The sequence below is a fragment of the Vidua macroura genome, chromosome 1, assembly GCF_024509145.1.
Source record: "Vidua macroura isolate BioBank_ID:100142 chromosome 1, ASM2450914v1, whole genome shotgun sequence".
NCBI classification, from domain to species: domain Eukaryota; kingdom Metazoa; phylum Chordata; class Aves; order Passeriformes; family Viduidae; genus Vidua; species Vidua macroura.
The window spans coordinates 104,703,076-104,723,578 of NC_071571.1; the positions used below are offsets into that span (position 1 = coordinate 104,703,076).

Genomic DNA, 20,503 nt, shown 5'->3' on the forward strand with positions numbered 1-20,503 from the left:
GTGTCCGTGTCCGTGCGGGCGCTCCGGCCCCCTCCCCGCCCCGCCGCATTGTGGAGGGAGGGACCGCGGCCGCCTCCGCCGCCGTGCGGGGCCGGGCGCTGTCCGTAGTGCTGAGCCCGGCGGGGCCGGGAGCTGTCCGTGGTGCTGATCCAGCAGAGCCGGGCGCTGTCCGAGCTGCTGAGCCCGGCGGGACGGGCGCTGTCCGAGGTGCTGATTCAGGAGGGCCAGGGAGACGTCCGGGTGCTGATCCCAGCGGGGCCGGGAGCTGTCCGAGGTGCTGATCCCAGTGGGGCCGGGAGCTGTCCGAGGTGCTGAGCCGTGCTGCCCGGGCGGCACCATGGTTTTCGCTCCAGGTAAGGGCAGCTGCATCCCGATCCCAGCCGGGTAGCCTCGCAGGAAGGCCCCGGCCGTGCCGGAGAGCTGCTGCTGGGAATGGGTAATGGGTGAGGCAGAGCTGCCAGCAGGCAGGAGCAGGTAGGTTCAAAGGAGGTGGTTTAGCTTAGGATTTCTTTAGCTGTGGATCCAAAGGTTACAGGAGCCTCCTGTAGAAGTGTGCAGGGTGCTGTGCTTGTCAGACTGTACTAAAGGGTCACGAAGGGGGATGTGGCCTTTCAGCGACTGGAGAGTGAGTTCCCCTCTGCACCCACACTAGTGGCTGCCAATATGACCATCCCTGAAACTCATGGAGATAATTTACAAATTTCACTTTCTCTTTCCTCCCCCTCAAAACAAAATAAGTATTTGCAAGAAAGAGAACAGAAAGTTTGATTAGTCCAGTTTTTACTGGAACAAAATTGAAGATTTCAGCAGTTCATGTCTAATGTGAGATCTCACTGTATAAGAGTGCAGAATCTCTAGTGCATAGTATACTTTTGTGTTAACCCATAAAAGAAGCAAAACTACAGCAATTTTTAATTGGATTTGGTACATTCTGCTTGGAAATAGGCAGTTGGTTCTTCAGAAAAGGATGAGAGAAATGAGATGCCCAGTAGCTCCAGGGTGTAAATGTAAGTCATGCGTAATATCTTCTGTAGGGACATGACTTGAAAATAACTTCATTAAAGATGTATGACTTTCAGTAAAATAGTGGGTCAACAGAAAAGAGAAAGTAAATGCTGACAATGAATCACTATTAATACCTTTGTTTTGCAAAGCTAAGAGAAGTTTTATCTTCCATGAAATTCTATATCCAGTCTCTGAAAGGGTAAGAATCCAAAAGCTTTACACTTTCATATATTAAAAAAAAAAAATCTTGGGACTGACTTCGCTAACCCAATTCAGTTTAATTTTTTGAAAAAAAATGTTATCGCTTTTCAACAATCTCATTCATTTTGTCTATTTAACTGCCTGGTTGCTCTCTAATTTCATATGTTCATGTTTACATTGTGTTCTGAAATTGGGAACAAGTTATTTATCTTAATAGAATGGTCCACTGCTTTTTGTGATGCACCTTTCAGCATTAGTGGCTCTTTCCTGAACTCCTTTTGTCTGTCCCATTGTCACCATTAACTGTACAAGTTTTTGAAATGCTCTGTGGGGCTGGAATACTTCAGGAAGAGATTACTGCTAAAATAATGAAAACATACACATATTTTTTTCTCCAAAGGCTGACAAAGAACAAACCCCAAAGCTCATTAATAAGTGCATGAATTGTTTTTTTCACAACTGTAATCCATAGATGGAAAAGAAAATCTTATGTCCAAAACTGTTTTATGTAGTCATTCTTCAGTTTTCCTTTACTCAAAGAAAAGCCTATGGTCTCCTTGCAAATGTCACCATAAAAGACATAGGGCAACTAAATTTGTAAATCTGTAAAGGGAATTTGTAAAAGAGATGATAAAACAATCTATTGGGGTCAAACAGAGAAAGCCTGAGTAGATTCCAATTTTTATTGCTTTTCTTCCCTACAAATCAGCTCTGCCCTGGCATTTTCTCTTCACCAGATATTAAAAACAAACAAACAAACAAACAAAAACCCTAAGAGGTTTATGCATCTTTAGCATCTTCATAGTACTTAAGGCCATATGATGTAAAAATACTATAAGTCTACTAAGAAACTGACTTTCATTTCTTCAGTCAACTTTCTGATTTTATCTCACTATGATGAATGACCTCATTTTCTGTTCCATTTATTTGTTGGGGTATGAAGGGAGAGTAAGTAAAAGATTTATCTAACTGTAAATGGTTAGGGTCAGAATTATAAGCTTCCAGGATGGGATAGAAAAAAGAAAACAAAACAATCAAGAGGAAATTCTCTTCCAGAAACAAAAAACATGGAAGTAGTTTACCGGACAACAAAGATAAGATTTTGCAGATGAATAAGATGATGGTCTTTTTCTTAAGGTCTTGGATGTTATTTCAGAACTCTGAGTAAATGGGCTGTATTTATAAACTATTAAGTAGAAGCAGCTTATCAAGTTTAAATAACTTTTAAAAAGGTGAAGCCTACTATTTACTGAATACATACTTTCCTGCTAATCTTCAACTCCCTAAAACTTACATCTCCTATGTTGAAAAAATAACAAAACAAAGCAGCACAAAAACAAACTATCTCCAAAGAAGCCTAACTATTACTGAGATAGATAGATAGATAGATAGATAGATGAAAATATTATAAAATGGCGAGTATTCCATGCCAAAATAGGATCTCCTGGCTCATTTTAGACAGTGTACTGCCATTTGTAGGTATGCAAAATATATTCTTCATTTTCTTCATTTATTAATATTTTCCTTCCATTTTAAAATTAACATTGAGACTGTTCCAGAAAAGGAATTAAGGGTGCATTTTTTCTTTTCTTGGTTTAATTTGACTGGGGCTTCATTGAACTGTCTTGTGCTTATTGATTAATGATATGCTGATGTATAGGAAATGCAGTCCAAACTCTGTGAGATGTCTGAGCATTCATTTTCCTGGATAATTCACACATGTTGTGCTGCCCTTAGAATGGGGGCATGAAATTCACACAAGCTACGCATTACAAGGTTTAGTTTCTTTACTTTTTCTGAACTGAAATGCTTTAGGCAGTTTGAGAAGTGAATAACAATGTATTATTTTAAATTGCATGTAAGGATGGACGTACATATGAGACTGCAGTAGAGAAGCATGAAATTTCAAGGATTAGATCAAAAAGCAGAGGAAGTCATAATTTTTAATTGGCAGATCTTCTTATTAATTTTTTTTTTAAATTTCTTTAGAAAAGAATGTATTACAGAATTTAAAAAAATATCAATGTGAGATTAGCCTATAAAATATTGGTAACAATAAATAATTCCACAGATTAAAGATATGCCATTGTGAGGTAGGAGATGAAGAGGTATTAAATCATTTATTTGTTCTAACCCATTAATAAAAATTAGATTATGCAGCAAGGTTTCTGCTTGCTCTGTACAAAGCTGTGATTTTTTTTTTTTTTGTTTATTTGTTTGTTTGTTGGCATAGTTTATTTTAGAAAGGAATCCATTTTGAACTGAATACCTCAAGAAAGATTGGAATATTTACATTGACAGGTTGTTTCAGGTCAAACATTCCCTTTCTTAAACTTATGTCTGCTTTGAATTGTGTGATTTTATCTTTCAGGTGAATCTTGTTATTTGTCAGTGTAATTTGAAGAATTCCTTTTACCTGACAGTTTCTCTATAACTAGAAACTCAGATGCTTTACTCAACACCCTATAGTTCTAAAAGAAGGAGGAAGATATAGAATTAATTTTTGTATCAATATTTTTGTGTTAAAAAATGTGTGAACACAAAATTTAAAGATAGACATTAGAGAAGTCAGAATGTTCATAGCTCAGTGCCTTTTTCGTGCAACAGCAACACCAGTAGGCTTTCAAAAAGCTTTTCATCAGTGCAGCTGTTCGTAACATTTTTAAGCTGGGAGCAACACTGCAGACTTGTATAATGACACAAGATCAGAAATGCATCCTGTACCAAACATTTTAGGAATCTCATTTCACTGCAATTGAAGACATAGCAGCTGCATACTGAAACAGATGTTCTTACTGGTCTGAATAGTCCTGATCTTCTCCAGTGGAAAAGCTGGGATAACAACAACCTGTTGTATTGCAGAATGTGAAGATGTGAAATTTCTTGATATAATTTTTCTTTGTTTGATTATAGTGTTACAGGTACTATTACAGATTCCTGACCACAATATCCAGATCAAGACAGTACGGAAGGGCCTGTTCATGAATGCAAAAATTGCTATCAATAACTTTACTTCTTTGAAGGTACCCTGTTGTGGGATATCTCCAGTGTTTGTGCTGACTGTGGTACTCTGGCACTCAGTTATGAAGTGTCTTTCACCCATGAGAACAAGACAGGACACAGTCCTTGTCCTTATTAACTGCTGTGCTACATTCTGCTAATGCTCTAAGTTTTGCAGTCCCCCCAAAAAATCCCTAAAAAAAAAATGTAAAAGTGTATACATATAGAAATCTTATTTGATAGCTTCATGTTGATAAAGTCCACGTGTAAGACATAATTTAAAAGTGAAAAACAAAACTATTTGCCAACCTCATGCAGTCTGATATAATGGAGGTTTTGTCCAGTATTTGTTATGGTTGTTAGTGAGTATGGAGGCCAGTTGCTGCCCAAAAGTGTCTGAAAGCATTTACAGCTCTCAACAGTAGTTCAAAGTGTTTGCCACCTGGTAGGAAGAAATCATATAGGAGGAAATTCCTTATTCTCTTTTGCTGAAGAAAAATGTTTCTTGTGCTGACCTTTTCCCAGTGACACATTGATCTTTCCCCTGCTGTGAAACTCCACTAACAAACCTCATTAGTGAAGTGAAAGAAATTTAGTTCATAGATATTCAGAAACGTGATGAAATTAGTAAGTTAAGAAAATAATCAACAGTCCTAGGTACAACCTTTCTTTAAAGTATGAATCAATATTGTGTTTAAAAATGGCACAGAATTTATTTTTTCAAATAATTTTTAACAGAACTGAAAGCTTGAATAAGTGAGGCTGGCACCTTTCACTTCGCTGTCACTGGATTAAATCCTATTCAGGTTAGGTGTGAGAAGAATTGTGTTGTCACAGTGGCTGTGTATGGCCTATATTGAAGGAGTTGTTCATACTTGGGGGATAGTGGTAATAAGTGATATAGTCCTTATTAACATCCATACTGGAACTGTTTATTGAGCAGGAAAGTCAAATTGTGAATGTAGAAAAGGAGTGAGTTACACTGACCTCTAGAGTTTGTTCGTCCAAGTCATTATTCTTGCAGGTGAATTGCTCTCTTGTACTTATTATAGACATAAATAATATCATTCCAATCTTATCAATTTTATTGTGCTAATGGAAATAAATGCCCTTACAGTAAAATACAGTGAAAGACAGATTTTTTTCTATACCTCCAATCTTGTCTATTAAAGATTTTTTTAAGGATATAATTGTATTATGTTACAAATACTAGGTTAAGCAAAAATAATTTGCCAGCAATGCATTTAAATTTATTTATAGCTTTTGTGAAGTTTTTGGATGCCAACTGCATCATGTTTTTTACATAATAACTTAAAAGATTCTACAGAACTTTAGTGGATGTCAATTGGAACAGAGTCTTTACTGATGTTAGTAGAAATGAAAAGCAGACCTGAATAGCCCTAAAGTGCTTCAGGTTCCTTTAGAGTGCATTGCCATGGAAGTCAGGAGAGGTGAGCTCTGTGTTGCTGTTGTCTGCCCTTGCAAATCCTGTAGTTGTGTTTCCAGAAGATGCTGTCTTCCTTCCTTCAAGAGAATTTGAATTTTTTTTTGCCTGAAGAAGTAAATTGAGCTATGTTCTACTCAGACACTTCACTAGTGGTGAAGCAGACATACCCTCCTGTGGATTACTTGTGTTTGCTTCACTTTGTAGTATGTATATTTGATAGAATAACCAACCCTATATTTTCTGTCTTTGGGCAGTGAATCCACTCATGATTTATCAGTACAGAGGGGTTCCATTAACATTTCTGTTAAATACCTGCAGGTTGACATTACATTTTGTCTTGAAGTAAATTTTCTTAATATAGCAGAAAATATTTCTCTGGGAAGAGAGAGAATCAATTCCAGGAATGGAAAACAACCTGTGATGGCATCCTGTTGTAGAGAGATTCTATCAAGATTACAGCTATGAAATTAAAAATACCAAAAAAGGGTTTTGCTCTTTAAAGATGCCTTTTAGGTTTATATAATCTTTGATTTACTTTCTGTCATGACTTTGTGTATATACATGCATGTGCCTAAGGGAAATGTGTATTTCCCCAGGGAAATGGTCGCAGCACCAAGCCTGACAGAGTTCAAAGGTATTTGGACAACACTCTCAGGCACATGGTTTGACTCTTGGGGATTGTCCTAAACAGGGCAGGAGTTGGACCCAATAATCCTGATGGGTCCCCTCCAACTCAGCATATTCTGTAACTCTGAGATTCTACATATATGAATACAAATAAATAAGTATATATAATCTCAGCCTCAGTTGCTAATAGCTGTATTTACAGCTTTCATACTCCACTCACATTCTACAATAAACAGGGAATTTTTTCTGTACTGCTGTGCATGTGCAAATTTATGGCTTTTTTTGGGGGAATGATGTTTTTCCTGGGGGGGTTTATTGTGGGGTTTGGGGTTTATTTTAGAGCTAGAGAAGAGCTCTGCTTCACCTGACATTTGGCCAGACAATTTTTGACTTTGAATAATCTGGTATAAATTGAAATATATGTAAAATGTAGCAGGATGTTTTCACTGGCTAAAGCAGAGTGTTTGTTGGCTTCTTACAGGTTATGTAACCTTTCCCCTATTTTCTACACTTAAAAAAGAAAAGCAGGTTCAAATATTGCAAATTTTAATTAACCCGTACGTAGTTCTTTAAGATCCACAAAAAGTTGTAGAAATACAAAAACAGCAGCTAGCAAAATAAATTCCCATTGAAAACTTGCCCTTTGCTTATGCTCTGCTGTGGTGGATGTTGTAAGTCTTCTAAAACAAAAGCTGTTTTTGAATGGGGGTCAAAATGAGCTTTTTGATACAGATTCAGAAGACCTACATAAACGTTATCTAGATTTCTGTGCTTAATGTTTTCTTTTTAGATAGGAATCTCTGAGCACCTGTACTGTAGAAAATAGAAGGCAGAGGGGGTCAGATGATGAGTGGTCCCCACCTTGGTACTGGTGCTCTTTGATCCCTTCATCAATGACACAGGCAGTGGGATTGAGTGCACCCTCTGCAAGTTTGCAGATGACATGAAGCTGAGCTGTGCAGCCGGCCTAGCAGAAGAATGGGATGCTGTCCAGAGGGACCTGGGCAAACTTGAGGACCTCATAAAGTACAACAAGTCCAAGTGCAAAGTACTGCACATGGGTTGAGGCAATTCCAGAGGTGAGCAGACTGGGAGAAGTGTGGCAGCTACCTGCCACAACCTCAAGCCGTTGAGAAGCGCCGGCTAGTGCTGCCTTTGTGAGGCTGGGTGGCCGCCACGCGTGTGCGGGCACTCCAGGGTTATGGTGTCTGCCTCCCTGGTAGTGCTGAGCGCTGCGGCGTGGGTAACGCAGCTTTGGTAGCTTCATGCTGAGAGGAGGCGAAGGGACAAGAGAAGGACACTTTGTTTGCGAGCCTGAGAACGTTTATTCCTCCATGCGTGGTCAGAACAAAATGCTCTCAGAGCAATGCAATGCAAAATGTCGGAGAACAAAGAACGACAACAGGTTAAGTAGGGGGTGGGTGGACAGGGGTGGAAACCTGGCTCACCCAGTGGGGACAAACGATAGAGAAATGACAGAGATTATAACAACCAATGGTAACATAACAGAGGTGGGTACAGAGTCTTGGGACAAATAGAAAGGCTATGGTGGGGTGATTGATACAGAACTTCCATGAAGAAGCTGGGGGTGGTTACTCGATTGACACTCAACAGCGAGTGACAACCCCTGACTAACAGAACCAAACAAGGTGAAAACAGGGAGAGGTTACAAGACTGATAGGTAACTGGATCTGAGTGGCAGGAACTTTCGGGGTAAACAACTTGGAGCAAGCCACTGTGAGGGAAAAATAGGGAAGTACAAGGAACAAACCTAACATTAATAAAACCCCTAGCTGAATCAACCCAGCCTACAACAGAGAACTCATTGAAAGCAGCCATGATGAGAAGGTCTTGGGGCTACTGGTGGATGAAAAACTGGATGTGAGCCAGCAATGTGCTGTTACAGCCCCAAAACCCAACCATATCCTGGGCTACATCAAAAGTAGTGTGCCCAGCAGGTCAAGGGAGGTGGTTCCCCTACTCCTCTCTGGTGAGATCCCACCTGTAGTGCTGCATCCAGCTCTGGTATCCCCAACACAAGAAGGGCATAGACCTGTTAGAGTGGGTTCAGAGAAGAGGAAAAAAAGATAAACAGAGGGCTGGAGCACTTCTCCAATGAAGGCAGTTTGAGAGAATTGGGGTTGTTCAGCTTGGAGAAGGGAAGACACTGGGGAGACCTTCAGGGAGCCTTCCAGTGCATAAAAAGGGCTTATAAAAAACAGGGAGAGTGACTTTTTTATGTGGGCAGATAGTGATAAAACAAGGGGGAATGGTTTTAAACTGAAAGAGGGAAGGTTTAGATTACATATTAGGAAGAAATTCTTCACTATGAGGATGGTGAGGTACAGAAACAGGTTGCCTAGAGAGGTTCTGAATGCCCCATGGCAGGGGGTTTAGAATTAGATGTTCTTTAAACTCCCTTCCAACCCAAACCAATCTACGAGTCTATGATATGGATCACCTGTATCTGTGCCACTGGACCTCTCCCACCTTGGAAGAATTACAGCTTTTGGTGTAGAGAGGTTTCTTATTTTAGTATTTGAAATGTGTTCTCTAAAAGAAGTAGGAAAATTGTGCAGATGAAGAGAATATAAATTTTTCATTAACATTGAAGCAGCTGGTCCCAGATGCTCTTTAGGGAATATCTTCTTTTTAATACACTGAACTGCAGCCTAAGACTCAAAACCCCTGTTAAATTAATCTTAGTTTACAGTATTAAATCCAGAAATATTCCTTTTGGGACCAAAATCTGAGTATCACTTTTATTGTGTGGTTTGGGTGTGGCAGAATTGTCAGTGACTAGTATTTTGAACTATGTTCAGTCTTCAAAGCTGAAAGACGCAGTCCTTAAGGAGTGAATTTATTCCTATATGTGAAAATACCTAGAAAATATATGGATTGAAGTGTATAATCTGGTTTTACTTAATATTATTGAACTATGGCAAGAAATCTTACTAAAACATTGAAAAAATGCTTAAGCATAGATAGGTCTCAGCAATCTCCTAATCTAAAAAAAACTAATTTTCACTGGCATATTTCAAATAGTATGGAATAGCTTGCCGGAGTCGGTAAAAAGATAGCTTTATATAGAAAAAAAAAAAAAAAAGAAAAAAAAAAAGAAAACTCCCCCCCCCCCAAAAAAAAAACCAAAAAAAACCCCAAAAAAACCAAACAAACCAAAAAAACAAAGAGAATGCCAGATATTCTTATCTCTTAAGAAAGAATAAAAACTCAGTGGGAAAAAAAATTACTAAACCTGAGCTGAGATATATAGCTAATGTCTGAATAAAAAGGTACAATGAAGTATTGCTCTGTAGATATTAGTATGTCCTTTGAGAAAGCTTATCTAAATTTCTGCTCTTCTCTTTTGCTCTTATATTCCTCCTCCATTTGTATTCAGAACAGAGTTATTCCAGCTTCATTCTTAAAATCTATTTTGAAGAGCAAAGTAGTCTGTGCTGCCCCCCTTCATGATACAATTCCCCTTCCATGCTTGTTGGACAGCAGGAATTGGGAATGAGGTTAGGTCAGAAAATAAACCTGGAACTGAACCTCAGCTTTTCTAGGGAAAGTCAGTGTTGCAATCCCCTGCACACAGCATGTCAGGAAATTGGAAAAACACAGGATACTACATTAAGGTACTTCAGGCATTTCTGATATGTTCAGTGTCCTCTCTTCTTCCTCAAGGAATCAGGGTAAGTGAGTATTGCCTCCTGATGCTTGACAGCTATTAGTCAGGACCTCACTGGGCTCTATTTTAGAGTACAAGAAATGGTACTGGACAGAATTAACTCTAGTACAGTTAAGAATACATTTATTACTTTTTTTTTTTTTTTTAAGATTAAATATACAACTTCATTGTAGGACCTTTTAATGAGATCTCTGAGTTGGCCTTGTTACTGACATTGAGACAAATTTGGTTTCTAATTCTGTAAAATAGTTTAATGACTCTCATGTGCAAAGCTGGTTTGTGCACATGTGTATGTGTTGGAAAGTCTTCAGCCCTGGCTGATTGCCATGTTCATTCATTCTGGATGTAATTAACATGACTCATCAACATTTCCTGATTGTGAATCTCTTCTTCAAATGAGGCTTCTTGTGCTGAAATCCCAGCACTGTGGGAACTTAGAGGGGCAAACACTCATACCAGCACCAACCTCTAAAGCAAAATCAAAGAAGGAGATTTTTTTTAACCACTTCAATTCACAAGTTACAAAATATTTGCTAGAGGAGGCTCACCTGGAATTTCCATGCTGTGGCCAACAAGATGGAGAGATGCATTACTGCCTAATGACAAAGGGAAACTAAAGAACTGAACCTGGTTTCTTGTAGAAGAATATAAATATTGATGTTACTGTTAATTATTACAACATTTGCACATACATGATGTCATTACAAACCTGCCAGGTTCTGTAAGGTTTTTCAATATCTGTGGTTTATAAACATAATAACATGCAGCTTTTTGCTGTATATGCAGCTTTTTTCTGTATACACAGCTCCCATCCATCCACACTGGACCTTCTGATGAAGAGTAATCATCACAGTCTTGTCTATTTATACTTTCATTCCATTTAAAATTTCCATTAGTACTGTCAGCTGGGTTAAAAAAATTGCAGTAATAATTTTCAATTCCAGAGATCAGTATTTTTCTTGAATTATTAATAATAATAATTTAATTTTATTTAAAAACTAATTCTAGTGTTGCAGTGCTGCAGGAAAAAAAAATCATTAATTATTGCAATCCAAAGCAATATATTGCTAAAACTAATGGTAAGATTTTAGTTAAAGACTATACCTGCTTCTCTTATGTAAATTTGAAGAAAAATATATTTCCTTCTTGGCTCTTTCAGCTTCAATATTGTTGCATAAATTTAAATTGTAGCTAACAGCAGAATGTATTATGCATAATTCTGAGTTTTCAATTGGTCAGAAGTTTGTTTAGGGGAATGTGATTTTTATTCTAATTTTTAGATACAGTTAAAGTTCAAACTGGTTTATACAACCTACAGGAAGAATAAACATTACAAGTTTTGAGGAAAGGTGAATATAAAGGTCTTTAACTCCTCCCCACTGTATATTGACAGCATTAGTGGATCTGGGATAGACTTGTATCTTTGCAAAATCATGCCTGTCATAGCTTACCTGCATGATAATATTCCAAATAATCCTAGGAAAATGTACAGTAGGGAGCTTAGCGGTTGATTCAAACATATTACCCATTATTGAGTGTTACTTATTAGGAGTTTTTATAAAGGTGTAATAAATTTAACTTCTACCTAGCTGAAAGGAAATAGCCCCAAGGGATATCAACAGAAAGTGTGGGAGACTACTTTGATTGCAGGCTGGAAAGGAAGTGATTCAGGATACTTTGAAGAAAGTGAAGTGTAAAAATGAGAAAAGGCTCATGTGCAACCAGAGTGAATTTCCTAAACATTTGATCTCTAAATGCTTTTTCTCTAGTTATTTTTTTCCATGTATACCTTTCTAGAATATTACATAGTGTGGAAAAATCTCAGAGTATGTAAAGTCTTACACACAAGGAGTTCTTGGACTTAAACTAATATTAGTTATTCTAAATGAATACTTGGAATTTACTTCAAATATTTTTATTCTTTTTCCAAACTTCTACCATATTTCCCTTCATGGGGAACATCCTCAAGCAAGCCAGTTTCAAGGCACTGATACATGCCACTAATTTTAGGTAGAAGTAGAATATGTGGCTGATTCCTGCAGTCAGTCCAAGATTTTGATGTTTTTTGGCTCTCTCAAACTGTATTTGGGATTGCAGAACCAGACCAGTGTTTAAAAGTCACTTTTCAACTGCTGAGTTAGTTGGCATAAAATTTCTGGAGAGTAGCACTAGGTAATGAAAACATGCTAAAGAGGCTTCATCATGTGTTGATGATAAAGTTGCTGCCTTGTATTTAACATCCCTTAACTGAGATATTTCAGTTCTCTATTTACAGAATTGGGATGCTGAGTATGAGGGGTGAGCATCCAAAGATAGAGAACAAGTAAAGATTTTCTAACTTTTCAAGAGAAAAATATAGTCTTTAGAGAAGGAAAACTAATAGGTAGCGTCTGTTTCTGGTGTTACTCAAGTTTTTCCCAGAAATTACTTCAAATGAAGTACTTCCTATTTGTCATGGAATTTTAACTTAACAGTTATACTTCAAATCTTAAAAAATGGTAGATAAAAATTAATTGTATTTTATCATCCTAGTAACTCTTATTTTGATTAGCTAAGCACCAAACACCTAGCCAGCAGGAGCTATGCCTTTTTATTCACTTGACTGAAATTGTGCAGTTTATAAAGTGCCTAATTAATTCTATAGGCACTCAAATTTCTGCCTGGATGTCCACAGCAGTCTGTATTTCAGCAAGGTGGACATAGATATGTTCCAGCTCTGCCCCTTTGGGATTCTTGTATGAGTCATCTCTGTCTCTGCTTTCCTTTCTTCTTGCTCAGAGTAGGTCCAGTGTATCAATAAATAAATGAGCTTCTGAGAAAACAACTAGCCAACTGCTTTCCTTGAAATGAATAATTAGAAGAAGAGGATGTAATGGAGATGCTTTTTTGGGAGATTGCTGTTTACTCATTCAGGAAGCGGAAAAGTTGTGATTTATCACAGCCTAACCAGCTAAAATCGCAGGAATGGAGTAGGTTTGTGTTTGGAAGGGACCTCTAAAGGTCATCTTGTCCAACTCCTACTCAAGCAGTGTCATCTAGAACCACTTGCCCAGGATTCTGTCCTGTTGGACCACCTGTAATAGATACCATATACCCAGGGGAGCTGGATGTTTGTTTTTGACTGGTTGAAATCTCTGGCAGTCCAGCTCCTACAAATAATGGTCCCAACACAGGCTCAGACCTGGGTCAAACACAGTGTCAGATATCACTCTCCAAAATAACTATAATTTTTACTTGGTTTCTAATTTAGATGGTCCACACAAGCTGCTGATGGTCTCATTGTTCACATCACCCCAGGCCAACAGCTTTGATTCTCTCTGTGTCTGAAGCCATTTATCTCTTATTATCTGGGTTGCTATCATCCTAACCATTTTACACAAATATTAATTAAGTTTATTCAAGCTGCTTCATTTCCTTTCTGTGCATACCTAAACCCTCAGAGGCTGGGAAGAGGTAGTACAGAGGTTTTGGGTTCTCTGTTCTTGGTTATCTCAGCAAATAAAAGAATCATCTAATGAGTTAGAGCTGAACAGACATACTCTACATCTCACTTATCTCTGTGGTGCTTTCAGACAGGTTTTGATCCTGAATAAATAACTGAAAAGTCCAGGGAGAAGTGCACTAGAAATCTCTTTTTTTCAACTGATTGTTGCTATGGATGACCTTTCTAAAGTAAAAATATTTAAACATCAGATTTTGTAGTTTAATTGGCAAGGACCAAATAAATAACGAAGGATCCCTAAGGAGAGCAAACAGTAATTTTCAACAGCGATGTGCTTAATGACAGTATGTTTTCAACGATAAATTCTGGGGGTTTGTGGCTTTGAGGATTGGCAAATTTTTTTACATTTCATATAACCTCATTGTCTTTTCCAACATAATCATTGGTATTTAGAATTTCATGTTTATCCCTGCTTTTGTTAATACATTATCTTCTGAAAATCAGCTCTGTTGACTGATCTTTTTCAGCCAAGCAAGAAGACTAATTAATGTGCGATAAAATGTGAGTTCATATTTGAGTAGTAAAGAATTAGCTATGCTGTATCTGTTAAGTAACATTTAATTCCATCCAAAACCACATTGTTTCAAGTGCTGAGGAGTGGAAAAAACTGAATCAGGGAAGCTGACTGTGCCAAGAATTCAAGTGATTTTTTCAGTCAGCTTTTCCAGTTTAAAACACTTTTCTATGTTTTCACAGATTTTAACCTCTTACTTGTCTTTACAGTGATGAGTACCCCAGACCTGGACACAGTACACCAGAGTCTGACAGGAGCTGAGCACAGGGGTAGAATCACCTCCCTTTGCTCCTGGCCATGCTCTTTTTGTAAAGAACAGCATAATTTCTGGGCTACAAGCCATCTCTTTTCCAGCTTTTTGTCTACCAGTATCTCCAAGTACTTCCCCACAAATCTGCTGGTAATAAATTCACCACCCAGTCTGCATTGACATCAGGCATTACTTTGACCCAGGTCCAGGACCTTGTCTCTTCTCTCAAGCATATAGCGTATTCCCTAAGGAAACAAGTGATTCTTCTTTTCTTTCTATGTTAAGTTTCCTTAAAAAAAAAAAACAAAACAAAACAAAACTGAAAGAACATTGGGAATTCATTACAGTTTCAGATATGCACCTCTCATAAAAGCACCTGATCTTTAATTCACTCTGATTTCTCTCAGGACACAATTCTTAATATATGTAATTAAAACAGATAGTAAACTACAAATCCTGTGTAATGAAATACTTGAGCATAACAGTATTTCATTAAAAAAGAACTGAGATGAGTATCTTTAAAAACTTTAAAATCAAATCTAGTGATGTCAGTAGCACCTAGTGTAAGCATTTCAATTAGCAACTGATTTCCTATATGCCAATAATTGTATGTCAGAATTATTTTTTTAATCAGTATCAGCTGTGACCATTACAGACCATTCTTTACTGTCCAAATTACCACTTATGTTAGGAGTCAAAACACTTCTAAAGAGAAACCTCTTAACATAAACTACTCTTCTTCATTACCAGATGTCAGTAGTCATACTACATTCCTTCATTTTTCTCCAGATTTTAGCACTTTAGCTAAACAAGGAAGTTTCACATAAAAATACGTATTTGACAGGTTGCCACAGAAAATGTTCTCTGTTTTACCTACAGCAATCTGAGCATTTCTTAATGTTTTGCAGATATTTTTGAAAATCTATCTAAGGGTTAATCAACTGCACTAAACAAAATCTTGTACCTTGAAGTCAAATGGGATTTGATGGATGAGGGCTTTCAATCTGAAGTAAAAGTAAAAAGAAATGTTAATGAAACAGTGTTTTTTTCTATACGGTGGTGAGGGAGTACATGTCAGGCTTGCAAAATAAATTCCAATTGCCTATCCAGAAGCATAGCCCAAGTCAAAATAGATGTGAATCACAGCTGCATCAGAAAACCTTCCTTTCCTGTCTTACTGCATAACACATCTGTTCTTGTTTCAGCTGTGAAGTCACAGCTGTCCCCAGTGCTAGGGAGTGGATAAATGAGCTGTATGACTCAAAATCTCCCCCTTCATTCAGTCCTGTGGTGCTGAGCATGCACAGGCACTTTCCACCCTAATTCATCTTCTTCAGTATTGGCAGGTTTCCTATGTAATAAACTGTCCCCAGTTACTCTGTGATTTTGTTCCCCCTCCCCCTCTTTTTCTGCCCTTCATGTTTTCATGGACTAGCCCCAGATTCTTAGCTCCCTTTCTTTTTTGTTTGGCTCTGGCAGGTGAGAAGCCAGGGACGGAGCAAGATGAAGTTAAGCTGCAGATTGCCAGCAAGCAGATTGTGCAGACTGCTATCCTCCGAGCAGTGCAACAAGTTTCCCAGGAGAGCCAGCAAAAGGAGAAGCGAACAAACACCGCTACAAGCCTCCAACTAGAAAGAGGAAAACTTACCAAGAAGCATGAAAAGAAGTAAAGGAGCTGATTGGGATTTTTCAATGCCAGTCTGCAAGTGTTTTCAGCCTTCTCTTTAGTATCAGCTGTATTGCTAGTGCAATGCTACTGCTGTAAAGCAAACCAAAGTATTATCACACCTAGACATAGGGTAAAACTGCAATAGTCCTCATCTGAGAAATATTTAAGTGCATTAGATGAATGACTCCATATTTATGCAGTGCCTCTAAACAGAAACAATAACCATAGCTGTAAAAGTAGTTTCAAGCACAAGGTCTTATGATATGAGCTTATTCTAAAAAGCTTGTTGCCAGTGCACTTTCATGCTAAGTTCTGCGTGCAACATTTACGTCAGTTCAGCTGGATGAACTCTTCTCTGAGTTACTGGGTTCATTGAGGTTGTCTTTGCTGAAGAAATGATTCATTTTCAGGTGTAGCAGAACGCTTTCAGGCTCCCTTGAAGCATGGGTTTGTGCTTTGATTAGACATGAACTATGTGAAATGGCAGTTTAAAGTGGATTTGGTAAGTCCTGTGAACCAGTTTATTTTTTCATCTTGGGGGAAAAAAAAAAGCAATCAGTAAGACTGCAGTGACTGTGATCTATGACTATGATCATATATCTATGATCTATGTCTTTTTTTAAAAGAAGTTAAATACTGAAGTTTTAGTCTACTTATTGAAATACTTCTATACTTCTGCATAAAAATCACTTGTGCCTCAACTATTCCTTTTAATTTTCTTGGTATTGAAAGAAAAGGAACTGATGTGAAGATAAGGAGTTGGCCAGCATTTGCTCCAGTTTTGCAACTTTGCTGGGTCTTGATTTACAGAAAGTGAAGACTGAAGTGTCTTAAGAAAAAAGGAAGTTGACTATATTAATATCTTTAAGGATGAAAATATACAGTATCTGAATTCTGCCATGGTAGGTATTTCTCACCTGCTGGGTGTAAAGTGACTTTAGATATTTGCAGTTGTTACATAGATTCAAATTAAATAGCACTGCGTGAAGCTGGTAATATAGAGCTTATCCTTTCAACTGCTCTATATAGCTGAAGAAATCCATGATGTTTCTGAAAATACAAATTAAATAAATGTACCCTTCACTTTTATGCTCCCTTTGCATAATGATGACTGCACTATTATACATCTGAAATGAATAACAGTATATTTAATTCTAGAAATGGCTTGTAGCTCTGCTCCAAATGAATTCCTGTAGTAATACACCTGGAAATACAAAGATGAAGATGCCCTGAAAAACTTTCTTAATGGCTTTTCTACTCAGCTAGATGATCCTCAAAGAGACTGTGGGTTAAATAATTGGCTATTACTGTGTCCTATTGCTTGTGTTAAACAATTTTGGGATTCCTTCTCCTGGATAGAGGCTTAGTAATGAATAACCACATACTGTAATATTAAGTCTTTGTAATCTGCTTGGTTTCTTTTTTTTTTTTTTTTTTTTTTTAATTTAACAGCACTGACTCATACAAGATAGTGATTTAGCTCAATCTTCATTCACTTAAAAATGCAAAGAGGAATTCAACATAATTGAAAGTGTTCCAAATCATCTAGTAATGAAAACTGACCTGGATTGCAAGTACACAGGTGGTCCACTTCTGTAGACACTGGGTGAATTTTTAGTCAAGTGAACTTTGAAAGGTGAAAATATTTGGGTCTTGAGGCATGTATGTGTTTTTGTAATAGTAATTTTTTTACCATTAGCTTTTTCACCAGTTCACCTTTGTTTGGGAGGTAACTCTTTTCTAAGCACTCTTTACTTTTTTGCTCTCTGAGAGCTTAAGGAAACTGATCATGAATAAAGGCTCAGTTCTGAGGCTGAGGAGCAGACAAGTCTGGTGGATGAGAGAAAGAAAACCTGTTGGAGAAACTCTGTTGGAGTGACTCTGACCATGGTGTTTGCCATGGACTCACTTACAATGCTGCAGGAAGGAGAGATATAGAACATCTCCACTTCTTTGAAATTATTTTACTTTTTTTAATGCTTTTTGTCCCCAGGCACTTGAAATATGTTTGGGTTTGGGTTTTTTTATTTTGATTGATTGGGGTTTTTTTGGTGTGTTTTTTTGGGGGGGGTTGGTTTTTTTGGGTTTTTTGTTTTTTTTTTGTTTGGTTTGGTTTTTTTACTGATAATTATGATAATAACATTCATATAGTTTTGAAACTGTTTATTTGTATGTCTTTTTTTTCTTTAATTTATCATTTTGGCAAAAGAAGGATTTCAAAAACCAGTGAATCTGGGCTTTTGCCACTGCTTCATATGAGCCTATTCTGCTCCTCCTCCCACTGTGTGCTTCTACAATATCCCTTTACTGTCCCTTTGCTACTGTCCTATTAGACACACTATTTATTACTCAACTGTTTAATAGTCATGTCCATCATTGTCAGAATACCAATGCCATCAGAAGTCTAATATCTTGGAAAATCAAAAATGGTTGGAAGCCTTGACTTGTTATATGCTTACTAGACAATCTCATGAAGTAATGTGTGCTCATGAGGTTTGTAGTAATGAATGCATTATTCAGCACAAAAAAAGTACATATCTTAGAAATATAAGGCAATCAAAAAGGTATTTATAAGTATTTAAAACAAACTCACCACTTATTAACACTTACAGTGGTAAATAAAATATTGTACAAATATGTGAAATTATATTTATCACAACTCCAGAAGAACAGAGGAATCGTGTGTGTAGCTATCCTGCACTATGCTTGCTATGTTGTCATTCAGGTTGATTATAACAATTTTATTACCATATTGCACTCTTCTTTGTAAGGTTAATAAAGCAGCAATGCCCAAATGGAGATTCACATGGCCACAGCAGGATGTTGTAACAGATTACTAAATGCCACTGTACATCAAGTTTTTGGTCCTGTGTGGTTACACTGGAAATTCCTGCTCTAAAATAAATAAAACCAACAACTGTGACTTGGAAACAGCCATATTAATTTTTATCATTTCAGAAAAATAAAAAAGCATTCTGTGATAATACGAGTTGTAAATTCTTGGATGTTTATTCAATAGCAAACAATCATCTAGAAATCTTACTGTCTCTACTCAAATAATGTATGATTATTTTTTTCTGGTGACATTTTTTAAGTGTCTCAGATTATAGTATGTCTACAATGGTTAGTATATAAAATTGCTATGTAACTATTCTCAATATGATTACCGTGAAATATGCTGCAGTTGTTCTTTAAATATGTGCCTATGTCAAATGCACAGTTAATGTGTCATTACTGAAGGCTTTTCTAAAAAAAAAGTTTAATTTCAATTCGTGGAAAATATAAAAGGAAGTAAAATGAATTTATGAAAGTATATGGAATTCACCCATTCCCTTGGTTATCCACTCAGTTCTTAGAAGAAATTAAATTAATGAAAACCTGACTCTTGACATAACGTAATTTTTCACAATGGGTTCCTGCAACACAGGGATCAAGTTGCCAAAACAGTTTGTGGGAGCTGGGGGGAGAACCTGAACTACTGGTAAATGTCTTCTTCACTGCTTCAGTAAGGAGTGAGCAGCAGTATTGATAGAGCCTGATAAATGGGTTTTCTCTTCATTAGGCTTTGGTGCCTCATGGTGTGGTCTGGCAGAATCTTTTTCCCTATTTTGGGGAATAGATTTTTAATTTGTGATATGTCCTGCTGTTCAAAACAAGTGCAAGTAAGATCTCTATTCTTTGCTTCCAGAACTTCATTCACAACACCAGGTGGACATGAATGAACTTTTGTTTTTAAAGATCATCGTCCCTGGATTTAGTCAACATGCCCAGTGATTTCTTTAATCCCTAAGACTGAATGGGTGAGCACATATATTATCTGTGTGCTCAGAGAACACCAAGAAATAGATACATATTTTAAATTCATTTGCTTCTAAGCTGTTCTTGTCTGCCAGGCAGATTTTCTTTGTTTAATTAACATAAGCAGCTTTTCTTTTCTCATCATTTTTCCTCCAGTGACTTGCTACTTGGATTTTGTTATACGAGCTTGCTAGTTTTAACACTAAAACAACAATAGTTCACAATTATAGTTTGGATTTCATTAGAACCTCTGTGGTGCTACATGTTCCATTTTGGTGTGGTGTTCATCTTTTCTTTCACTAAAGATGAGTAACAATAAATGATGTTCTAAAGAAAAGGGAGTTTGTGTGGGAGTCTTAGTTGTGTTGGCATTTTTGTGGCTTGCTTTTTTCTCCTTCAGTTGCCTCTAGCAGAAGACCACATAGGGCAAATCATCATGAATCATTCACACTCACCATGATAGTAGCTCAATGTAGAACTTGCACAGAAAGAGAGAAAAATTAACTCTTACATAAGCTGGAAACTGAACCCAACTATTCTAGCTGATTCTAAAATGTTAGAGTAAGACACTCCTGATAGCTTTAAGGAAAATATTCCATGTGTGCTTTGAGAGTTGAACCCCATTTAGAAACACAGTCTAAATTAATTAAAATGACAGTCTTTAGTGAAGACTGTAATTGCTTGCTTTGTGATATGAAAATGAGTACTACTGTATTGCTCTGAAGATTTAAACGCTACCTCCTTGTGTCTGTGGAAGATTTTGATTTGTGCCTTTTGGCGAGGTGACCCATTTGCTCCT

The 20,503-nt window shown here is 37.3% G+C and overlaps 1 protein-coding gene across 1 annotated transcript; it reads left to right on the plus strand.

The window, feature by feature from the left end:
• The first annotated feature begins 7,223 nt into the window (after positions 1-7,223).
• On the plus strand, positions 7,224-15,907 carry AKAIN1 (A-kinase anchor inhibitor 1). Its single transcript, XM_053977324.1, has 2 exons — positions 7,224-7,341; positions 15,717-15,907. Exons 1-2 carry the CDS (start codon positions 7,224-7,226, stop codon positions 15,905-15,907), a joined length of 309 nt encoding a protein of 102 aa, XP_053833299.1.
• The last annotated feature ends 4,596 nt before the right edge of the window (positions 15,908-20,503 follow it).

Bases quoted from the DNA above. Each gene is read 5' to 3' on its own strand.
- AKAIN1 (XM_053977324.1), top strand. From the start codon at position 7,224: ATGAAGCTGAGCTGTGCAGCCGGCCTAGCAGAAGAATGGGATGCTGTC. The intron at 7,342-15,716 runs GTTGAGGCAATT...TGGCTCTGGCAG, and splicing joins GTGCAAAGTACTGCACATGG to GTGAGAAGCCAGGGACGGAG.